General features: G+C 48.5%; 1 protein-coding gene across 2 annotated transcripts in view; it reads right to left on the bottom strand.

Annotated features, from left to right (window-relative positions):
• MAP3K5 (mitogen-activated protein kinase kinase kinase 5) overlaps nucleotides 1-24,341 on the bottom strand; it is a 194,020-nt gene that overhangs the window by 18,649 nt on the left and 151,030 nt on the right. Inside the window, exons 19-25 of one of the 2 annotated variants that reach the window (XM_066248130.1) lie at nucleotides 20,638-20,795; nucleotides 18,941-19,118; nucleotides 18,091-18,111; nucleotides 12,668-12,845; nucleotides 12,403-12,571; nucleotides 5,838-6,023; nucleotides 2,092-2,197 (exon numbers count right to left, since the gene is read on the bottom strand). In XM_066248130.1, the coding sequence (XP_066104227.1) occupies nucleotides 2,092-2,197; nucleotides 5,838-6,023; nucleotides 12,403-12,571; nucleotides 12,668-12,845; nucleotides 18,091-18,111; nucleotides 18,941-19,118; nucleotides 20,638-20,795 (996 nt within the window). The remainder of the gene's footprint in view (nucleotides 1-2,091; nucleotides 2,198-5,837; nucleotides 6,024-12,402; nucleotides 12,572-12,667; nucleotides 12,846-18,090; nucleotides 18,112-18,940; nucleotides 19,119-20,637; nucleotides 20,796-24,341) is intronic. The other variant, XM_066248129.1, reaches the window with a different exon arrangement.

The raw sequence follows: 24,341 nt of genomic DNA on the forward strand, positions 1-24,341 counted from the left end.
GGCGCTTCTCCTATGTGCCCTGGCCGGGAATCGAACCCAGGTCCCCCGCACGCCAGGCCGACGCTCTACCGCTGAGCCAACCGGCCAGGGCCTAGATTTGTTTTCTAAGTTGTGGAAAATTTTCACTCTGATTTGTTATAATCCTGGCAAACTAATTTACTTATTGTTTCAACCAGTTATTTTTCAGGGGTCTGCTGTTTTCCAGGTACTGGGCTGGACAGTATGCTCAGCACAGAACAGAACAAAACAGGCACAGTTAGAACCAGCCAGTAGACAAGAAAAATAAAAGTAGTTTCAGACTGGGCGAGTGTCACAAATGGGGAAAAACCGTTTCCAAGAAGAGAGAATAACAGGGTGTGTACTTTAGACTTTGTAGTATAGGTCAAGACTCTCTGAGGAGGAAGCTTTGAAACTGAGGCCTGAAGCACGCGTCGGTACAAGGGATGTTACTTATGTGTGAAATTAAAAAAATGAATGTTTACCAATGTTTAATATGAAAACTGACATTCTCAAGTCAAACAGGCATTCTGAGAGGAGAGAGGGAATCCCACAACTTGGGAAGATTGCTAGTGACTGAAAAGTTTGCAGAACCATTTATAAATAACCTAAATTTTCAAATAGTTTCTGTTTATCTCTTTCAATTTCTAGTTTAGAATGCTTTATAATATATGCACAAAATAGTGTAACAGAACATGTTTCTAATTTATGTACCCAACACTATCCACAAACACACATACATACTGTATATATATGGTGAAAGAGCTTGGCTTAAAATCTTTCCTTACTGGTTAGACTATTGAAACACTTTGGAAGTTTGCTGTAGAGTATAAGAACACCCCTCCCTCCAAGAAACCTTGTTTCATCAGCATCCCTTTTGTGTCTCACCACACACACAGCTGGGGTCGGTCTAGACCAGTGATTTCCAGACCTGGCTGTATATCAAAATGACCTGGAATCAGACTCTGGGGCTTCCTCCCCAGCCGATTCTCACTCAGTCTGGGCTGGGGCTCTGACGAGCTCTGAGCTGTGGTCCCGACGAGCTCCTTAGATAGTTCGTTATGCAGCAGCGTGGGAGCCACGGGTAAGAGATGACACGGGAACGTGTCCTGAGGGCACGGACAGCTTGTATACTGAAATGCACATGGATTTGGGCCACTCGTATAGTTTTGTCTTTCTCTTCATATCCAAATATGCTTTTTAAGGACAAGGAAGCAAGTCTTCCTCACCCATAGTACACGTTTTGTTTGCTTGACCATTAACTCAAGCTGTATGCATGCCCTAGATAAATGCTATCTGTTGACTTTTTAAAGATAAATAAAGGGCCCTGGCGGGTTGGCTCAGTGGTAGAGCGTCGGCCTGACGTACAGAAGTCCCGGGTTCGATTCCCGGCCAGGGCACACAGGAGAAGCGCCCACCTGCTTCTCCACCCCTCCCCCTCTCCTTCCTCTCTGTCTCTCTCTTCCCCTCCCGCAGCCGAGGCTCCATTGGAGCAAAGATGGCCCGGGCGCTGGGGATGGCTCCTTGGCCTCTGCCCCAGGCGCTAGAGTGGCTCTGGTCACAACAGAGCAACGCCCTGGAGGGACAGAGCATCGCCCCCTGGTGGGCAGAACGTCGCCCCCTGGTGGGCGTGCCGGATGGATCCCGGTCGGGCGCATGCGGGAGTCTGTCTGACTGTCTCTCCCGGTTTCTAGCTTCAGAAAAATACAAAAAAAAAAAAAGATAAATAAAAAAGGCTAACCTGGTTAACCTGGTCTTAAATGCAGTGGGGAGATGCCATAAGTGCTTGATGAAGAATAATAGGAAATATCAAACCCTAAATACACTGCTCACAAAAATGAGGGGACCAGGGAACGTGCAGAGACTCCAGTACTTTCAGCCTTTTGTACAGTGCATTTTCACCAATGAAATAAAAGTTGGTTTTGCATCTTGTCTGCATAATCAACTTTCTTTGACTTGTCAATTGTTTTTCTGATGTTTTTGTTTCATAAAAAAAAAAATCAAATGCTTTTCTCTAATTGCTTCATATTCATTTTGAAATATCCCCTAATTTTTGTGAGCGGTACATTTGCAAAGTAACTCCGTATTTCTGACCTGGGACCAGAATGGTAATGGCCGTCTGCACCGCCTTTCGGATGATGCTGTCCAAGGCAAACATCCAGTGCGGCTTGATGTTATGATTCCGAAGAACTTTATTGACCTGGAGAAAGAGAGCGACATTTAGTTGACTTTAATTTGTAACTGCAAATAACCTCGCTGAATGCAAGCAGCCTTTGGATGACGATTTATCAACAGAATAACAGAAAGGTTTCTTTTGAGTTGTGAAAAATTTCTTTGTGTCACTGGAAAACAAGTGGAAACACTGCCACTTCAATTTACAGTTCGGTGAACCTCATGTAAGTAAGCGAGATACGTTACTTCAATGAAAGCGGTCTGATTAAGTGGGAAGGTATGCCTCCGCTGGGGCTCAGCGCGGGCAGCCTCCACCTTCCATGCCGTCCGCAGACTGGATGGTAGAGGAAGTCAAGGGGAAAAGAGTCTGAGGGGCTCTAAACAAAAAGAAATGCTTTCCTTAAATGTCAGGACCCTGCCTTTTAACCCAACTGAGTGATTTGGCAATGAGGGTGGACATGCTGCCCATAGCTCTGCCAAAGTGCATGTTTTTGTCCCCTTCCCACAGTCCTCTACGCCTCTGTCAACAGGGCAATAACCCATTACAATACTCCAGAAAAGCCATTCACGTGAAAAGTCTTTGATTTATAATGGTATCTTTTTAAAGCGACTAGTACGGTAATATTTCACACATTTAAATAGACACCGAAATAGATATATGCATTCTCTCTCTTGTTCTTTTAAATTTTTTGGTAAAATAGACATGACACAAAACTTATCATCTTAACCATTTCTAAGTGTCCAGTTCAGCAACATTAAGTGCGCTGACTCTGTTGGGCTCCCATCACCACTGTCCACCTCCAACACTCTTTCTGTGTTACAGAACTGAAACTCCATCCCCATTAAACACTAACCCCACGTTCCTCCCACCCCCGGGAGCCACCATTCCACTTCCTGTCTCCATGACTATGATTACTCTAGGTATCTCAGATAAGTGCAACCAGACGGTATTTGTGTGACTGGCTTGTCTCACTTAGGGTAATGTGTCAGAACTTCCCTTTTAAGGGTGAACAACATTCTATGGTATGCATAAACCCCTATGCATTACCTTTCAAAAAAGAACCTTTATCATAAGGCTGGAAGAGGCTTATTTAAAATTTGGATACACTTCACTAATTGTGGGTTGACACCAGCCTCTAAGAAAAGAGGCTATTTTTCTAACAGGTCTCTGGCTAGAGATCTTGGAAGCTGGGGTCAAAAGCTGGGGTTCCAGTTGCTTCCTCCTGCCAATGGTCCTTCTTCCTCACAACCTCTCAGAGAAGGACTGGGTCTGAGGAGTTCTTCACACAGCTGCTCCTGAGGAAGTGGGTCATTGATTGGCTCTCACTTGCTCTAGGACATCCTACCAGATTGAGTTTGCCCAGGACCTTCTCTTAAAGGATTCTCCTGCTAATTTGACTTAACATCAGGTATAACATCTGGTGAAGTATTATAGACCACTTCTCTCAAGAGTCACACACAGAAGACGGAAGAGAGATCTTCTATAGCAGTGGTAGTCAACCTGGTCCCTACCGCCCACTAGTGGGCATTCCAGCTTTCATGGTGGGCGGTAGCAGAGCAACCAAAGTATAAATAAAAAGATAGATTTAACTACAGTAAGTTTTTTTTTTTTTTTACAGTAAGTTGTTTTATAAAGATTTATTCTGCCAAACTTAGTGAAAATCCAACATAAATTACTTGGTAAGTAATTATTATTATATGCTTTAACTTGCTGTAACTCTGCTTTATAAATTTTATAAAGTAAAATTACTTCCCTACTTTATAAATGACCATTACTGTGGAACCGGTGGGCGGTTAGAAAATTTTACTACTAACAGAGATACAAAAGTAGGCGGTAGGTATAAAAAGCTTGACTACCCCTGCTCTATACCCATGACCCACTCACAGCTTTTCATTATAAACAGTACATTATACAGGGACATCCTCCGGGTTCATGCCCATTCCAGACAGTGAGTGAGCATGTGAGCCAGTGACCGAGTGGGTGGGTGTGTGTATGTCCCGGGCTCGAGACCCAGGAGTGTAACTAAACCACTCGCAGTCTGAATGCTACCGGCCAATTTGCTTTCCAACCTCTAGGCGGGAAGCCAAAGGTGTGGGCAAGTGAAAACTCACTAAATTATTTCATTCTACTCGCAGACGGTTGGGTTTCCCTAGTTGCAGTGTAAGTGTGCCTTTGGCAGTTAATATTAATGACAGGCTTCGCCAACTGCTTCCATTTCCCATGACTTCAATCGAGTTCGGAGTCGTGTCCCTGCCCACAGTACAGCTCGAAGACGAGGTGGCTCACACAGTCTCGGAGAACTTAGGTGGCCACCGAGGAAGCATAATTTGGCTTCCTATCACTTCATGCTCCAAATACAACTGTCAAGATGCCTTCTACGTAACAGCAATAAGTATATGAAGAGTGACTTAATTTTTGGAATTTAAACAAAATTATGCAAAGTGCTGCCATAATCATACTACGGACACTGTCAAGAACTCTCTTATTTTAATCTCCTATACCTTGTAAGGGCCTTCCATGAGTAGCATCAGGCTTTTTTTGGTACAAAGTTCCACAGATAAGTGTCATTCAAGGATAGCACAGACGGTTTTGAATCAGGCTTTTGGAAGACTGACTTCTAGTCTGTGTTGCAGAGAGCAACTCCGTTTGAGATAGAGGAATCCTTAGCAACGTCTCATCGTGTGTGTTAACTGTCATTCGGTGATGCCTTGTATTCTGAAGCATATTACTGGCTAGGAAATAGCAAATAATTTGTTACATAAACGTGTTTAAGATGTTCTGAATGGAAAGTAGAGAAAAACTGGGGAAAAAAATTACGGTTTTTGAATTATTCAGCAGTGGCCATTCTAATCTGTATGTTCCTTTTCTCGATGACCACTAGATGGCATCTCTCATACAGAATTAGAAAAGGCATGACTCAAGTGTGTTCTGTTGCTAAAGTCACCAAAATATTAGTAACCCCACTAACATGATTTCACAAGAATACAGTTCAGCCCTGGGGCAGCATTCGGAGTTCTGCTGTTTTCCAGGGTGTTCTGTGTGATGCGAACCTAACCCTGGGAGATGCGAACACAGAAAACACAAACCCCACACTGACAGGCACACAAAAGGGCTGCCATCTCACACTCACCCAAGCAGAAGAGAGCTCATTCAGATAATTAAAAAAGAAAAGGTAAGGCCCTGGCCGGTTGGCTCAGCGGTAGAGCGTCGGCCTGGCGTGCGGGGGACCCGGGTTCGATTCCCTGCCAGGGCACATAGGAGAAACGCCCATTTGCTTCTCCACCCTCCCCATCTCCTTCCTCTCTGTCTCTCTCTTCCCCTCCCGCAGCCAAGGCTCCACTGGAGCAAAGATGGCCCGGGCGCTGGGGATGGCTCCTTGGCCTCTGCCCCAGGCGCTAGAGTGGCTCTGGTCGCGGCAGAGTGATGCCCCGGAGGGGCAGAGCATCGCCCCCTGGTGGGCAGAGCGTTGCCCCTGGTGGGCGTGCCGGGTGGATCCCGGTCGGGTGCATGCGGGAATCTGTCTGACTGTCTCTCCCCGTTTCCAGCTTCAGAAAAATACCAAAAAAAAAAAAAAAAAGGTAGCAGGACTCATTATGTTTCATCATACCTTTCTGACTGATGTCAGCCAGAGTCCATGGAAAAACATTGATAGAAATGTCCCACTTACAGCATCCTGGAAACTGAAGAGCACCACCTGCACCTGGCTGATGCCGTGGCTGTCGAAGTCGAGCTCCAGCTTCAGCTTTGACAGCGTGGTGGCTATGATTTTTCGGTCTGTGGATCTCACAAATTCTCTGAGGCTTGTGATGAGGGTTGTGATGTGCTCCCACTTTAGTCTAGGTTCTTCAGGCCCCTGTGAATAAGAACCAGTAACCTGTCAGCCAATCAGTGCTGGACGGAGCAGCCTGGGCCCCTGCTGAGAACCACGGGGCTCCCAAAAGTTCCCTGCTAAGGGAAAAGGTCCTAGGCGAACAATATGGCTCCTTCCCCTTCTACCTCCCTCCCCAAGAAATACTCAGACTTTGGGAGGAGGGGCGCCTACCCCAAACGCTGGTGAATAGCTACCATACAGTCAAGATACACAAAACTTTGCCCAAGGAGGGACAGGCAGAGGCGGGAAGATTCTTGCTCTTGGAAATTTCAATCGGGAACGAAGGAGAGATTCAAGCAATAACCACAGGATCTCAAGCTCAAAGTCTGCCCAGAGAGAGCAGTCATAAAACAGGGACAAGAGGCCCTGGCTGGTTGGCTCAGCAGTAAAGCGTCGGCCTGGCGTGCGGGGGACCCGGGTTCGATTCCCGGCCTGGGTACATAGGAGAAGCGCCCATTTGCTTCTCCACCCCTCCCCCTCTCCTTTCTCTCTGTCTCTCTCTTCCCCTCCCGCAGCCGAGGCTCCATTGGAGCAAAGATGGCCCGGGCGCTGGGGATGGCTCCTTGGCCTCTGCCCCAGGCGCTAGAGTGGCTCTGGTCGCGGCAGAGCAACGCCCCGGAGGGGCAGAGCATCGCCCCCTGGTGGGCAGAGTGTCGCCCCCTGGTGGGCGTGCCGGGTGGATCCCGGTCGGGTGCATGCGGGAGTCTGTCTGACTGTCTCTCCCCGTTTCCAGCTTCAGAGAAATACAAAAAAAAAAGCAAACAAACAAACAAAAAACAGGGACAAGAGCAGTCATAAGGAAGGAAGCCAAAGCAACGGAGTGGGGAATGACAGTCGTTAGGGAGAGACGTGGACACAGACGGAAGTGGCACACCGAAAGGGCCCACAGCCACCAAGCCAGACGAAAGATGCACAGACTACTCCTGGAACTGGAGGTCCCTTGGAATTACACTCTAGGCTGGGCTAGGCACCATGGCTGGAATTCTGGAAGAGTCCCCTTCTCTGATCGCTATGTGTCCACCTCCATGTCCCCAGTACAACTACCCTTGAACTGTGTCAGTTCCTTGCAACTGAAGGGGCTTGCCTCAAATTTCATCCCTGAAACAATTCCTTACCCATCTATGAGGCAATTCGTTACTAAGGGCTGGCTAATGGGTGATTTTACATATTGAAAATAAAACAATATTAAAAACATTCCCTCTCTCAAGTTAAACTTTATGAACTTTGTTCAAGGGACACTGCTTCCTTAAAGGTAACACAGTAAAGTGGTATTTCTTTTTCATTTTAACTTTAAGAAACAACAGGATTTGTATTATTCTCTACCTTAAATTGTACATTTTATTACTGAGTCATTAAAATTAAATTCCTCAACTGGGCTGTGAAAATCACAGTTTCTTGGATTCTGTTAAAAGAGAAACGAACCGTCGAGTTCTCTCCTCAATATTTTTATCTGGAAGCGCTCTCCATGTTTGTGTTTACACGAGAAAACATTATATTGAAACCCTGAAAGCTGTCATTATGGGAATATTTTAAAATCAGACTGAAAACAATTATAAACTGTTTCTTTTTTTTACCACTAGGTAAAAAATTCACAGGCAGTATCATAATAACATGAAAATATGTTCAAGAAGTATGTGAGTTATTCAGGAATTGGAAGCTTAACTTTGTGAAAAATCAGTTAACATGTTTGTCAGCAATTTAAAATAGCAAACATTTTTTTGACATTAGCATTGTTTTCCCAACAGAAAAACATGTTGCCTCTGGTTTGGGAATGTGAGTGCCACCGTCCTACAAAGGGACCGCTGTCTACTTCGGGAAATGAATTCTCTCCAGAGCATTTCAGCCGCTTATGTAATCATTATTTCTGTTTTAACTCCTGTCTCTCTGTGCCTTGAGGAATGGGCCTTCACAAATGAGCATCTTAGTTACCAGGTAAGCCCGACTCACTATCAGAAGGTAGAGTCTGACAGGGTGTCTTTTTCTAAGCCCTCCTGGGACCATCACAGAATCCTCTGCAAAGGTGTTCGCCACTCTTTATCCTGTGAACTTCCTTAAACATTTCAGAAGAATGTTACAGACTGAAAGGGCTTTCATGGGCTGGTTTGAAAACCTGACCAACACCTACATTTCGGTCTCGTTATATAGGGTAGGCTTATATGTAAAGATGTTTCTAGAAATATTTAATACAATGAGAAGATTTATTTCTCTGGTTGTAGAAAAAAAATGTAAAGATATTAAATAATTGTCATCAGCCTGTTTGCTATCAACAATAGTAACAGTTAACATTTGTGGAACACTTTCTATGATTATCTCAATTGCTCATGATTTCAGTCATTTCTTATAGCATCTCTTTTATAGATGAGGAAATTCAGCCCCAGAGAAGTTAAATAACTTGTCAAGGTCACACAGCCTTTAAGTGGTGAGACCAGGTCTCAAATGAAGGCAAGCTGAGGCTGAGCCCAAGCCCCCAACCATCACACTCCTCTGGCCCGGCTAGCTGAAGAGCCGGCAGTGCACGTGGGCTGGGACCTGGGCCAGGACCGGGATCAGCAGGTGGTATCACAGGAAGGGACTCACGGCATCCTCAGCAGTGCGATCAGACGGACTCTGACTGTATCACTTGATGATTCTGGATTTAGCCCGTGATTCTGACCAGCAGTTTCTGGTCTGCACTGGTCCCTTCCTATCGGTGAACTTGGATGTCTTCTTTTAATAAGGTTTTCCCCTTTTTCATTTCTCCTTTTATAGAGAACATTTGAGTGTGCTTAAAAAACCAGGAAACAATTTAAAATAATTGAATGGGATTAACCAACATCAAAATTTAAGAATTTTAGCACAGTCCTGGAAGCGAAGTCTCTTGTAAGGCTCGGGGCTGAGAGCTGGAGATGGGGACAGTGGTCAAGGCTGTCTCTGTCCCGAGGGCTCTATGGGCCATCAGGGAAGCAAAGGAGAACCCCAAGCAAGCACACATTTTCTGGACTGAAAAGGCATACCCTTCGGGGATGAGCGTGAGATTTTAAGCAGTCCTTGAGTTCTGTGTTTCTGGCCTAAAACAGGCATCTTACACTAGCGGCCAGAGGAGAGCCCTTCACTCCCCAGTAGCTGCTAGTGAGGTCCGCTGCCCCCTCAGCCCAGATGCCATCCCCTCCCCTGCTTTATGTTTCTCCCAGCACTTGTCATCATCTGTCATCCCGGGGAGGAGAGCAGGGTGGCAGCTAAGTGTACACACAGAGAGCCAGGCCGCCGGGCTCTGTCCCTCGGGCCTGCATGGCCTAGGCAAGTCACTCGTCTTGTCTGTGCAAAATAAGGTACTAACAGAACTGCTACTGCAGGGCCACTGTCATAAGGATTAAAGGAATAGTCTATGAAGTACTATGCAATACACCTGGCCCACAGAAACTGCTTGCTATTACTACATGTTTGGAATTTATTATTATTATTTTTTATTTTTTTTATTTTTTTATTTATTCATTTTAGAGAGGAGAGGAAGAGACAGAGAGAGAGAAGGGAGGGAGGAGCTGGAAGCATCAACTCCCATATGTGCCTTGACCAGGCAAGCTCAGGGTTTTGAACCGGCGACCTCAGCACTTCCAGGTCAATGCTTTATCCCACTGCGCCACCACAGGTCAGGCTGGAATTTATTATTTTTACAATAACTCTAATTATAGCCTGACCAGGTGATGCAGTAGATAGAGAGTGGGACTGAGATTCGAGGGACTCAGGTTTGAAACCCTGAGGTCGCCGGCTTGAGCGTGGGCACCTATGAGCCTCATAGTCACTAGCTTGAGCCCAAAGGTCGCTGGCTTGAGCAAGGGGTCACTTGTTCTGCTATAGCCCCCCCCCCCATCAAGGCACATATGAGAATACAATCAATGAACAACTAAGGTGCCTCAATAAAGAATTGATGCTTCTCATCTCTCTCTCTTCCTGTCTGTCTGTCCCTATCTGTTCCTCTGTCAAAAAATTTTTTTTTATTATATAGCATGACTATACATTTAACTATATGTGTGATTATACAGATAGGGCAAAAATGGGTTTACAGTTGTGAGTAGGCAAAACATTTATTCTTATATTATTGTTTATTATTGTATTATTTTTCACATAAACAACTATAAACCTACTTTTGGCCCTCCCTCATTTTTATTGTTGTTCTTCCTCCTCTAGAACGACAGCGTCAATGGGATGCAGACTTTTTCCCAGTTTTGCTCACTGTTGTGTCCCAGCACACAGAACGGGGCCTGGCATGCAGCGGACGCTCGGGAAGGACTTGCTGAGTACATGGACGACCCCCAGCTGCGGCCCAGCCGCTCCTTCCAGCTAAGCGTGGTTCCCCTTCACTCGTGCCACTGGTTCTCAGTCCTTGAACGACCGGAGTGAGAAGCAGGAAAGGTAAGAAAGAAAGCTCAAGGCTCAAGATGGCCCCTGTCTCCTCCCTCCTCCCCCATCCCTGCGCAGCACCCCGGGCGCTCACCCTACCCCAGCCCGGAGCCCCTCCTTGGGCCTCAGGGGAACTGCTCAAGGCAGTTTTCTCTTAGGTCTGAGGTCAGGGTTTCCCCCGAAAACACAGGGTGCTCATTTCAGTTCCCCTTGGACCCTTCCAGCTCTTCCCTATGGAATCAAAGCACATGGACATTAGAGAACTCCTAAGGTGATGGAGTGTGGGGGGGTGCTGAACAGTAACAGACACACACACACCTAGCACACACGAGAGAGAGAGAGAGAGAGCGAGAGAGAGAGAGAGAGAGAACGAACACGCACGCCTGGCTCCACGGACACCCCAGTCCAAGCTGAGAGCAGATTAACCACTGAACTGAGAAACAAACCCTTGGCCCCACCCACGTCGTCAGCCCCACCCCTTGTGCAGCTGTTTTCCCAGGACAGAAAGAGGGAAGAAGGCATGTGCAGTCCACACTGGTCAGAATGGACAGGCGTCAGCCTCGGAAACCGAAGCCTGTGGGCCAGTCCTTGGCGCCCAGACCACTAAAACAGGACAAGTCTGGGACTGAGCATGCCTGGGGGGGGGCTTGGAGCTGGGGGAAACCCTGTTTCCACTGGGGCGGAGAGGGAAAGGGGGCTCCTCCTGTCTGTGAGCACCGTCCCAGGGAACACGCCCCCACGTATTAGGAACGGAACTGTGTCCTAACCCTGCCCAGGTTCCTGTCCTGAAGCCCCAACCTCCAATGTGGCTGTACATATTTGGAGACAGGATCTCTAGGAAGTAATCAGGGTTACGTGAGATCATAAGGGTGGGGCCCTAGCTCAACTGGACGAATGTTCTCTAAGAAGAGGGAGAGACACTGGGGTGCACGGAAGAGAAAGACCTGGTGGGGACACAGAGAGAAGGTGCGACTCGCAAGCCAAGAGGGGGCCTCAGAGGAGACAACCCTGCCCGCACCTTGCGCTCAGACTTCCAGCCTGCAGAACTGTGAGAAGTGCATGTCTGTCATTTCAGCTGCTCAGTCTGTGGTATTGTTATGGCAACCCTAGCAGACAAATACACGAGAAACCAGAGCTGATGACTAGCTCTGTTTTTTCACAGCACTAACGGCTTCGAGTCCGTTCTCCAGTTTACTGATGACCATCCCTTCCATCTGGACGTAGCCGCTGAAAGCAGCTGTGTTTCCTAAATGCTCAGAGGACTGACTGAGAAGCAGCCCTGAGCTAATGCCAGAATTATCGATTCACGTTGCTCAATGTGTGCTTACTGATTGGCTGAATAAACGAATAAATGAAAGGTGAAAGAGGCTTGCAGGGACTGGTGGGAACTTCGTCAACATGAAAACTTTCCTTTTGTTAAAAAGTGTGCTTTCTACGGCCCTGGCCGGTTGGCTCAGAGGTAGAGCGTCGGCCTGGCGTGCGGGGGACCCGGGTTCGATTCCTGGCCAGGGCACATAGGAGAAGCGCCCATTTGCTTCTCCACCCCCACCCCCTCCTTCCTCTCTGTCTCTCTCTTCCCCTCCCGCAGCCAAGGCTCCATTGAAGCAAAGATGGCCCGGGCGCTGGGGATGGCTCCTTGGCCTCTGCCCCAGGCGCTAGAGTGGCTCTGGTCGCGACAGAGCAACACCCCGGAGGGGCAGAGCATCGCCCCCTGGTGGGCAGAGCGTCGCCCCTGGTGGGCGTGCCGGGTGGATCCCGGTCGGGCGCATGCGGGAGTCTGTCTGACTGTCTCTCCCCGTTTCCAGCTTCAGAAAAATACAAAAAAAAAAAAAAAAGTGTGCTTTCTACACTGGGGATGTGCCCCCTGCGCCCCCCCCCCAAGGGTAGGCTTCTGCAACGTCATGAACATTACAGCTTTCTCATGGTTATGACAGTTAAAATGTGCAGACACTGAAAAAGAGGAAGCATCCCTGAAAGGCGTTACCTGAGCCAGAGATTCCATTAAGTTTCTCACAACTTTGTCCTGGTCTTCCGTCAGGATCCTGTGCAGGGTGGCCCGTCTCTCGCTGTCCTTCCTCAGCATAAAGAACCCCGAGTCCTTCTCCTCAGGAGAGGGTGGCGCGCTATGATCTTCAAAGTTCTCATCTGGAATGCTGTCATAACTCCGATTACAGTCGGAATCACATTCCCCCCCCATACAATAACACACACAACATACTGCCTTCACCCAGAATAAGTCAGGTGTTTACCCCAAAAAGAGGGTCCGCATTCCTTTGACATCTCTCTCCCCGCAGGATTTGGCTCTCGTTTTGAAAGAGAAGGGGTCCCCCTTCAGCTCCGTGTCGGGGGAGACTGAACCGTATTCACTGCTGCTGCTGGTGTCCTCCACCAGGACGGGCACTGGCAAGGAGATGCTCCTAAGATACTCTGCTTGTCGGGAGGGGCAGAGACAATTCATACTTTGAAAAACATACCCATGAGGAAACACCTACTGAGAGAGAGCAACGCGGCTCGTCAAGTGTCCGTTCCCATGCCAGAGGCTGGTCATGGCATTATGATTGCTCCCATGCTCAACACGCGACCCGTGCAGGGGGGTCGTGGGGAGTGGGCCTCCTGGGCCCTGTGAGGACTCTCTCGGGGACACAAAAACAGTGGAGGAAAGACCAGGCCCTTAGGTTCCAATCCCTTTGTTTTTAGTGTCCACCTGTCAAGACTTTAAGGAAGGTCATTTATAAGTCTGTTTTCTCATCTCTAAAATAAAGAACAAGATTTCTAATTTTTAAAATGTTTCCCCAGAGGTTTAAGGGTCCTTCTTAGCCTCTTGGGGTTGCTTTGGATGGGGTGAGTGAGTAGGATGCTGAGATTCTAAACTCAGGATCCAACCCTGTTTCGCCTAAAACAAGTATGTTCTATTAGTCGCAGAGGTGTATCGGGGCTCTGGCTCAGCATTCACAGGAAAAAAGGTTCTCTGCTAAACACCAATTTCAGAAATCAGTGGACTGGCCGACCTCTTTCCCAGGTCTCAGACACTAACGATGACACAGCAAACCTGAGCTTTTCATTTATTTTTACGGAGACTGAGTTGGCACAAGAAGAGATGCATACATTTCATCAAGCCCTGGTTTTAAGAAAGTAATTTTTGCCAGAAGCATCTTTACCAAACAAGTGTCCGCTACAAGACAAGTCCTTTTCTAAACGAGGCTGAAGTAAAATTGTAAAGAAGGAAATCTATTGCCTGGATTCTCATTTTTTAATTTTTTTTCTTTTTCTTTTTCTTTTCTTTTCTTTTTTTTTTTTTTTTGCATTTTTCCGAAGCTGGAAACAGGGAGGCAGTCAGATAGACTCCCGCATGTGCCCAACCGGGATCCACCCGGCATGCCCACCAGGGGGCGATGCTCTGCCCATCTGGGGCGTCGCTCTGTTGCATCCAGAGTCATCCTAGCGCCCGAGGCAGAGGTCACAGAGCCATTCTGAGCGCCCGGGCCATCTTTGCTCCAATGGAGCCTCGGCTGCAGGAGGGGAAGAGAGAGACAGAGAGGAAGGAGAGGGGGAGGGGTGGAGAAGCAGATGGGCGCTTCTCCTGTGTGCCCTGGCCAGAAATCGAACCTGGGACTCCTGCACGCCAGGCCGATGCTCTACCACTGAGCCAACCGACCAGGGCCTGTGGATTCTCATTTTTTAAATGAATTCCCTTTGGATCAGGCTGAATCAAAAACTGTCCCAAGGACGTGGGATGGCCACTGAGCAGAGCTTCCCCTACTGTTCACTGCAGTGAGGAGGTGACGCTGGGTAAGCCATTTTCCCAAGGCCACGCAGCCAACGTGTGAACTCAGTTCTGACCCCAAGAGCCATTCTGTTAATTCTGACTCAATAAAATCTTAAGTGTCTATAATATCTTTTTTTTTCTTTTGTGACAGAGACAGAGAGAGACAGAGGAAAGGACAGATAGGGACAGAGAGACAGGAAGGGAGAGAGATAAGAAGCATCAATTCTTTGTTGCGGCTCCTTAGTCTCTTTAGCTGTTCATTGATTGCTTTCTCATATGTGTCTTGACCCAGGGGGCTACAGCAGAGCGAGTGACCCCTTGCTCAAACCAGCGACCTTGGGCTTAAAGACAGTGACCACAGGCTCAAGCCAGCGACCATGGAGTCATGTCTATGACCCCACACTCAAGCCAGCAACCCCGCGGCTCAAGCTGGTGAGCCTACGCTCAAGCCAGATGAGCCCGCACTCGAGCCGGTAACCTCGGGGTTTCAACCCTGGGTCCTTTGCATCCCAGTCTGACACTCTATCCACTGTGCCACCACCTGGTCAGGCAAGAGTCTATAACATCTTAAGTGAAGTTAGACTCTCAAGTCAGAGCAGAGTACAAAATACTCTTGAACTGCCCTGAGCACTGAGGGTGCGCGGGCACGTGGGAACTGTGACCAACTCCGAGTTCGGCACGGATACCTCCCACCTCACACTCATTCTAAGGCCCATGCTCACTGAGAGGCCTGCGGGCAGACCTGAGGGCCTAAATGCTCTCTCTCGCCAAGTGTGTACTGGTGGATTCACATACTCTAAATGTGAGTGTGTGATGGGAATATTTCCTACAGCACAAACCTACCCATGTGGAGGGGATAAAACCATCATAGATCGAGCTTCTGGGCATGACTCCAGGCTCTTTTCATATGTTTTTAAGAATTCTGTTCTCAGAAACCAATCTGTGAAGCAGGTATTACAACCAGCATAGAACGTCAGGAGAAACAGGCCAATTGCTGCAGGTCACCTACTTAGAAAGTGGGGTCAGTCGGATCAGCACCGACTTCTGTATGACCCCAAAGGCAGTGCCCGTTTGATGGCACCAAACAGGCTAGTCAGAAGGCTGTGGAGATGCAGGGTCTGCCTTGTGAAGTGCAGTGACTGCTGCCCAGGGGCCAGGCTGCCTTGTGAAGTGCAGTGACTGCTGCCCAGGGGCCAGGCTGCCTTGTGAAGTGCAGAGACTGCTGCCCAGGGGCCAGGCTGCCTTGTGAAGTGCAGAGACTGCTGCCCAGGGGCCAGGCTGCCTTGTGAAGTGCAGTGACTGCTGCCCAGGGGCCAGGCTGCCTTGTGAAGTGCAGAGACTGCTGCCCAGGGGCCAGGCTGCCTTGTGAAGTGCAGAGACTGCTGCCCAGGGGCCAGGCTGCCTTGTGAAGTGCAGTGACTGCTGCCCAGGGGCCAGGCTGCCTTGTGAAGTGCAGTGACTGCTGCCCAGGGGCCAGGCTGCCTTGTGAAGTGCAGTGACTGCTGTCCAGGGGCCAGGCTGCCTTGTGAAGTGCAGTGACTGCTGCCCAGGGGCCAGGCTGCCTTGTGAAGTGCAGAGACTGCTGCCCAGGGGCCAGGCTGCCTTGTGAAGTGCAGTGACTGCTGCCCAGGGGCCAGGCTGCCTTGTGAAGTGCAGTGACTGCTGCCCAGGGGCCAGGCTGCCTTGTGAAGTGCAGTGACTGCTGCCCAGGGGCCAGGCTGCCTTGTGAAGTGCAGAGACTGCTGCCCAGGGGCCGGGCTGCCTTGTGAAGTGCAGTGACTGCTGCCCAGGGGCCAGGCTGCCTTGTGAAGTGCAGTGACTGCTGCCCAGGGGCCAGGCTGCCTTGTGAAGTGCAGTGACTGCTGCCCAGGGGCCAGGCTGCCTTGTGAAGTGCAGAGACTGCTGTCCAGGGGCCAGGCTGCCTTGTGAAGTGCAGTGACTGCTGCCCAGGGGCCAGGCTGCCTTGTGAAGTGCAGAGACTGCTGCCCAGGGGCCAGGCTGCCTTGTGAAGTGCAGTGACTGCTGCCCAGGGGCCAGGCTGCCTTGTGAAGTGCAGAGACTGCTGCCCAGGGGCCAGGCTGCCTTGTGAAGTGCAGTGACTGCTGCCCAGGGGCCAGGCTGCCTTGTGAAGTGCAGTGACTGCTGCCCAGGGGCCAGGCTGCCTTGTGAGGTGCAGTGACTGCTGCCCAGGGGCCAGGCTGCCTTGTGAGGTGCAGTGACTGCTGCCCAGGGGCCAGGCTGCCTTATGAGGTGCAGTGACTGCTGCCCAGGGGCCGGGCTGCCTTGTGAAGTGCAGAGACTGCTGCCCAGGGGCCAGGCTGCCTTGTGAAGTGCAGTGACTGCTGCCCAGGGGCCGGGCTGCCTTGTGAGGTGCAGTGACTGCTGCCCAGGGGCCGGGCTGCCTTGTGAAGTGCAGTGACTGCTGCCCAGGGGCCGGGCTGCCTTGTGAGGTGCAGTGACTGCTGCCCAGGGGCCGGGCTGCCTTGTGAGGTGCAGTGACTGCTGCCCAGGGGCCAGGCTGCCTTATGAGGTGCAGTGACTGCTGCCCAGGGGCCAGGCTGCCTTATGAGGTGCAGTGACTGCTGCCCAGGGGCCAGGCTGCCTTATGAGGTGCAGTGACTGCTGCCCAGGGGCCAGGCTGCCTTATGAGGTGCAGTGACTGCTGCCCAGGGGCCAGGCTGCCTTGTGAGGTGCAGTGACTGCTGCCCAGGGGCCAGGCTGCCAGGGAGAAGGGAGGGACGCGAGGGACCCTCCTCGGGTTCTCCCCGACTCTGAGAGGTGACGGTGGAAAGCTGGAGAGGCCGTGGCCAAGAAACAGCAATGACTGGCCTATCTCTAGGCCGACTGGCTCCGAGGCACCCGAGGAACCTGCAGGAACCCACCCTGACCCGGGGACGACGCACGGTAATCTCACAACGCACGTTAAGCGCTCCCAGCCCCCACTGCACTATGCGATCAACAAGTCCTCCGACTTAGGAAAATCCGAAACCATTGTTATTCCTTCATTATTCCCTGAAATAAACTCTCGTCTCTCTAGAGTAAAATCATCTCTCAATCTTCTTAGAGTAAAATCACCTTCCTGGTTAGGATCTGCAAAAGCTAACATTAAAAAACAAAACAAAAACACAACTACTCCTGGCCAACTAAAACGAGAGAGAATGTACAACCCCGGAAGGCGTCTGAACTTTTCCACAAGAAACCCACTAATGGCCCTGGCCCGTTGGCTCAGTGGTAGAGCGTCGGCCTGGCGTGCGGAGGTCCCGGGTTCGATTCCCGACCAGGGCACATAGGAGAAGCGCCCATCTGCTTCTCCACCCCTCCCCCTCTCCTTCCTCTCTGTCTCTCTCTTCCCCTCCCGCAGCTGAGGCTCCATTGGAGCAAAAGATGGCCCGGGCGCTGGGGATGGCTCCTTGGCCTCTGCCCCAGCACTGGAGTGGCTCTGGTCGCAACAGAGCAATGCCCTGGAGGGGCAGAGCATCGCCCCCTGGTGGGCAGAGCATCACCCCCTGGTGGGCATGCCGGGTGGATCCCGGTCGGGCGCATGCGGGAGTCTGTCTGACTGCCTCCTGGTTTCCAGCTTCAGAAGAAAAAAAAAAAAAAAGAAACCCACTAAGTGGCCAACTGCCTCCAAGATAAAGTGTGAATGCCACTCAAATTGAAGATTTCAAAAATATAAACCACCACCTTGCACATAAGGAGGAACAATCGAAGCTTCCCTCCCAAAGAGAAAGGTGAGGGGTTTCGGGCAGAATGAGGCCAGCCAGGCCAGCAGCTGCGTGCGTGCCTCAGACCAGCCTGCCGCGTGCAAGCAGGGAAGGTAGGATGAGCCCATCTGGTGGGCAACCTAGAGCTCATCACATGATGCACAGAGCCCCCACTCAATGGAAAACATGACAATACACTCACCATTTGATCCAGGCGAAAGAGCTGTGGGAAGACAAGCAAAGAACATAAACACACATTGGGTTTGTTCTTAAACTGAGGGATCGATAACAAGTGAGGGGGCCATGGGGACCAATGTCCTTTCCAGGCAATCAGCCTGTCCTCATCCCATATAAATTCCAAAAATGCCAATGACTAGATTAACTTGTTTTTTTTCTCTCATTAATGACTTATGAAAATTATTGCAAAAAGAAAATTTGTATTATTACATTGCCTTTTTTTTTTTTTTTTTTTTTTTACCTAGAATAGGCAGTGTTCCTACTGCCTAAAATTAGAAGACCATATTATCTAGTCTATAATCATTGGGTCTTTTATCTTCACGGATTGGCATGAAATTTCTAGCAAACTAGTATCTGCTGGCGGACCAGCACAAGTCCATGGACCGGCAGCTGAAAACCACTGATCTAGACAGTTTCGAAGTTGAGCAGCTCAGTTTGGTAATGGCCCTGTAGCTCTTGGTGGTAGTTTGGAATTTCAGCTCTAAAAGGCTGTATTTCACCCCTTTTACAATAACTTTAACCTTCGAGTCAGCAATGCTAGCATGCTATTGATGCTGATACACTAAATACCTACTAACCAGGTGATGGAAGACAATGACATACGAAGTTCTGGCGTTTGGGAGGGTGATGGCAATACAGCTTCCTGATACGAAACACAAATGCCAGGATGCACTGTGCCAATGTTCACACCAATTCCCGGTGCCATCAATAGACAGATTAGCTTACTTCTGGAAAAATCATCCCTCTTCAAAGCTCAGGGTTTAGTGACTGTTTAGTGACTCTGACCTGTATCGTCTTCAATTGCAACCACATACCTGAAAGCTTAGGTTGTGTCTTCTTCTTTTTGCTTGAAACTTTTAAGAACTCATCGACAAGCAAGTCGTTAGCACAGGCTCTCCTGTCAGGGTCTGGTTCAAAGCACTTCAGGATGAACGCCTTGGCCTCTGCTGACATGGACTCCGGGATCTCCGGGTGGACTTTGAACATTCCCACCTAAGGCAAAGCGTAACGTGGCTTCTGAGTGACGTCTCATTGCGTGAGCTGCATCAGCAGTATCCCGTCACGCCACGTTCAAGCTTCAGGTAAAGCAAGCTCTGTACAAAAGCAGCAGGTGCATACCACACAGCCCCTCCCCCACCGCGGGAGGCTAGTCACAGAAAGAATAAGGGCTGGAGCATGGGCAGCAGCACGGAAAGAAATGATCATCAAAAGCCCTCTGCCTTAGAGAAGAGAAGACGTGTGAGGTTCACGTCTCAGGAAACAAGTTCTCAATTTCAAGTTCCCTCTGGCTTGGCAGTGTGGCAGGTGAGGACTGCGTGGACTCAGCCACAGGCCACTGCTTTGCTGGGTCCCCAGATTCGGAAGCCGTGGCCCGGGGCTCTCTCAGCCCTATTTCGATATCAGATGCTCCCTACTTTGGGTGGCGGGGCTGTTTCCCACCCCTAGAAGTGTTACTAACGGGCAAACTAACAGGCTGGCAGGGCAGGTCTACGAGAGTAAAACCAGTGTGCTTAAAAGATCATGCCTTTTTTAAAAATGAAGCCTTCGCCTGACAAGGCGGTGGCACAGTGGATAGGGTGTCGGACTGGGATGTGGAGGACCCAGGTTCGAGACCCCGAGGTTGCCAGCTTGAGTGCGGGCTCACCTGGTTTGAGCAAAAAGCTCACTGGCTTGGACCCAAGGTCGCTGGCTTGAGCAAGGTGTTACTCGGTCTACTGTAGTCCCATGGTCAAGGCACATATGAGAAAGCAATCAATGAACAACTAAGGTATCGCAAGGAAAAACTGATGATTGATGCTTCTCATCTCTCTCCGTTCCTGTCTGTCTGTCCCTATCTATCCCTCTCTCTGACTCTCTCTCTGTCTCTGTATAAAAAAAAAAAAAATTAAAAATGGAGCCTTCGGCCTGACCTGTGGTGGCGCAGTGGATAAAGCGTCGACCTGGAAATGCAGAGGTCGCCGGTTCAAAACCCTGGGCTTGCCTGGTCAAGGCACATATGGGAGTTGATGCTTCCAGCTCCTCCCCCCTTCTCTCTCTGTCTCTTCTCTCTGCCTCTCTCTGTCTCTCCCTCTCCTCTCTAAAATGAATAAATTAAAAAAAAAAATGGAGCCTTCAAACTCTTATGATAAAGAAGTAAAGGAAAATATTGCTTTAATACTTAAGTGGATAAAAATGTCCTTTTATCTCTCTCCGTGGAAGATTTTCACACTTTGTTTCCCAAACAGCTTAAATTGCCGACTGTGGAGCAGTGTGTTATTTACACTGTGCTGTGGAAGGTGACCCATGGAAGTTACCCTGCATGTCACTTATGGCTGAGAAAACTACAGCGATCCTGGCTGTGAGGCACACACCCCAGCCGGGAAGAGTTAGTCTTCCTGAACTTCAAAGTGCCCGGAGATAACGTTCACTCAGGCTCCATCCCTTCTGCCTAAAACATCTGACATACATACATGGAGCCCCCGGTAGCTCGAGCCATCGGCGTTTGACATTTATAAGACATAGGAAATGTGACCTTGAACATCGCTGCTTGTGGTTCTCCCAGTTCATAAAAGGGTGGTTTTCCTGTGGCCATTTCGATGATGGTGCAGCCCAAGGACCAGATGTCTGCTGCCTTGCCGTAGCCCCTCGGTCCTTTATCGATTATTTCTGGGGCCATATACTGAAGGGTACCTGGAAATAATTCAAACACAGCTCCGCTTTAACAGAGAAAACAAGCGCATAGCTAATGATGGTTTCAATTTCTCTACATAAATAAGACAACTTTGAAAGCATGATTCAGGTCTTAACATCTCATCCTTTTTGAGTTCCAGTTTGCTGTTAATAAAAAAAGAAAATACCAGTTTTTATCATGGATTTTTATTAGTGACATAAAAATAGTTTACCAATACGATCTGGTTATGAATGGATACTTCCTCATTTCTTAAATAGTATAATTAAGGCATTGTTTCATTGGGACCTCTTAGAAACATCTAATAACTGGTTGTCTGAGAATAATACGTGCCTGACATAAGGTGGCGCAGTGGATAAAGCATCAACCAAGAATAACACAGACTACATCAACACACATTTTCTAAAATCAGTTTTTCAAGCACATAAAAACTCCTATTAAATGTACTTCTAATCTTTTCCAAAAAAGCTCTAGGTTACTCACCCATTTCCTTAGTTTTACATTTATCAATTCCTGATTTGAATGCTTAATCCTTCTGTTTTCATTCTTTTTTTTTTTAATTTTTTTTGTTTTTTTTTGTTTTTGCATTTTTCTGAAGCTGGAAACAGGGAGAGACAGTCAGACAGACTCCCGCATGCGCCCGACCGGGATCCACCCGGCACGCCCACCAGGGGGCGATGCTCTGCCCACCAGGGGGCGATGCTCTGCCCATCCTGGGCGTCGCCATGTTGCGACCCTCCTGGGTGTCGCCATGTTGCGACCAGAGCCACTCTAGCGCCTGGGGCAGAGGCCACAGAGCCGTCCCCAGCGCCCGGGCCATCTTTGCTCCAATGGAGCCTTGGCTGCGGGAGGGGAAGAGAGAGACAGAGAGGAAGGTGCGGCGGAGGGGTGGAGAAGCAAATGGGCGCTTCTCTTATGTGCCCTGGCCGGGAATCGAACCCGGGTCCTCTGCACGCTAGGCTTCTGTTTTCATTCTTATTTCTAAATCAATAAAGCATAAAGATACTAAAAGCCATTGTTAAAAATACTCTAAACCTATAAATCAAATATAAATGACTTTTGCTGTGTGACTGTGGCACATGGAACAACAGGTGTGACAGGTCAGAGACAGGCTGTGAGCCATCATCAATATAGACAAAGCATCAGACACAGAAAGAGGAATGAAAGGAAAAAGAGGGGAGACTTAGAAGGCTGCATGGAGTCAAGAGAGTTGAACAGTGCAGTATGATGGAAAGAGCATTAAGTGGAGAGCGAAGATCCCATGTTCTGGTTCTGGTCTGGTGTATCTCAGACTAAACACTCAACTGCAGGCGTATTACCGGCTCAAATGAGAGGCTGGGTGTACATTTCTAACACCTGCTGCAGTGATTCCTCCAAGTCGTGCGAAGAGAACAGAGTGCAAAGAGAAACAAGATTCTTGCCACATCCCCTGCTTCTGACATACTCATAACAAATAACATAATCAGCAAACAGGAACTCGTCCAAGATGCCATTTTGAATTATTTCAAATCCTGAGGCATTTGCCAAAAGAGCTACTTCAGTATTTTCTGATTCATAAGCAGTGTCAGACATTTTGATAAATACAGACAACACCTTTTATGAATGCCTTGTGAGTGATTTGTCAGTGAAAACCTCTATGCAGAATTCCTCTAAGTTGTTCCCATGACACCCACTGTCTTGAACTAGGAACTGGCTGCTGCCATAAAAATAAATGCAATATATGTATTAATTTTGTCAAGTCTTGTCATCTTAGCAGGTTTATCCTCCAGATCTCATCATTACATAGCAGCAGCTCTAGTTCACGTTCACATACAACTGCGAACTGTCTGCTCTCGGCATAAATTGGCAAAATTATTGGACGGGAGCATTTCACCTTGCTAAGGATAAGGTAACCACACTCCTCAAATCACCTACCCTTAGTAGAAAACTACTGTGATTTATCTTCATTTTTAGCTCCCCCCCCCCAGGAATCTTTTTTTATGATGTAAATAAAATCAAGTGGCCTTTAGAAAACATGTGTTGAAGCCTACTGCTCCTTTTTGCTGTCTCTGCGTCTAAAATAGAATTCGTGAGAGAATTTGAGTTGTTCTAATGTCTGAGTAGGAATCACAGCTGATCAACAATATCGTGAATTGAAAAAAGTCGGACAATTCAAGTGATATGTTAACAATAAATTATGCAATGTTTTTATTCATCAGATAATAGTTCAAAGAACGCTATCTGCCAGTTGTGTTTAATTATCATCCATTGAGCAAGTGCCAATAAAAACAGGTTTAGTTAAATGTTCGTCTCTGCTCTCTCCCCCACAAACACATGACACGTAATATTTTATATAAAGAGATTTACAGAGCTGGATAATGAAGCTGCAAGCCAATCCGGCGCTACTACAGCTTAGAAGCTAAAAGCTTAAATTCCAACGTCACACTTTGTCCATTCATGCATTCATTCATTCAGTAATTCTATACTGAGGGCCTACTATGGGCCAGGCACTGTTCCAGGCTTTTAAAATACAGCTATAAACAGAAATTCCTGGGCTCATGGAGAGCCAGGAATTTTTGCAGTGGGAGACAGACAATAAACTGTAGCGTAATAAGTTACGCAATATGTTAGAAAGTTATGTGTTATGACAAAAAACAAGAGTGAGAGAAGGGCAGCAGGGAGGGCCGCCGTGTACATAGGGAGGGCCTCACCGACATGGCATCTGAGTTAAGACTTGAGGGGCAGAAGGACTTAGCCAGGCAGGCAGCTGGGACAGAGTGTTACTAACAGAAGGAAAGGCATGTGCAAAGGCCCTGCAGCACAACGAAGGAAATGTAGGAAGGCCTATGTCTCTGGGAGAGAGTGAGCAAGCAGGGGCGGGAGGGAGTGGAGTAGGAAATGAGGTCCAAAAGGTAACAGACTACGAATCAGGTCAGAGTTTTATCCACCACTGTAAAGACTTTGGCATTTGCTCTGAAAGAAGCAGAAAGCCACTGAAGTCTCTGAGTGACTGGGCTTGATTTACATTTTACAAGGATCACTTTGGCTGTGGTTCAGAATAGACAGCAGGGGACAAGTTAGCAAGCAGGGAGAATAGGCGACTGAGGGAATGCGGGTGAAACTTGAGGGGAGCAGGGGAGGTGGTGAGGAACTGCTCCAGTTTTGGACACACGCTGAAGGCAGAGCCAGTAGGTTTCCCTGATGGATTGGGCTGAAGTGTAAGAAAAGAGAGGCGCCACGGGTAATTCTAAGTTTGGAGTGACCGTCAACTGAGATGGAGACAAGTGTGGGTGGAGCAGGTCCGGGGAGAAGTTATTAATTCCATGTGGCATGTTAAGTCTAGTTTGAATCACAGCTCTATTACTTACTAGCTTTGTGACCTTGGCAAGTTCTTTAACCTCTTTGAACCTGCATTTTCTCACCATAAACTGGGACAATAATACCCAAGAATTAGGGCTGATGTATGAATTTCAATGAAATAAGATATGCAAAGCACTTAGCACCATTGGGCACACAGGTGGCCACAACCACCCGCCCTCTCATCATATCACGGAGACGTGAAGCAGATC

The sequence above is a fragment of the Saccopteryx bilineata genome, chromosome 12 (genome assembly GCF_036850765.1).
Source record: "Saccopteryx bilineata isolate mSacBil1 chromosome 12, mSacBil1_pri_phased_curated, whole genome shotgun sequence".
Taxonomy (NCBI): domain Eukaryota; kingdom Metazoa; phylum Chordata; class Mammalia; order Chiroptera; family Emballonuridae; genus Saccopteryx; species Saccopteryx bilineata.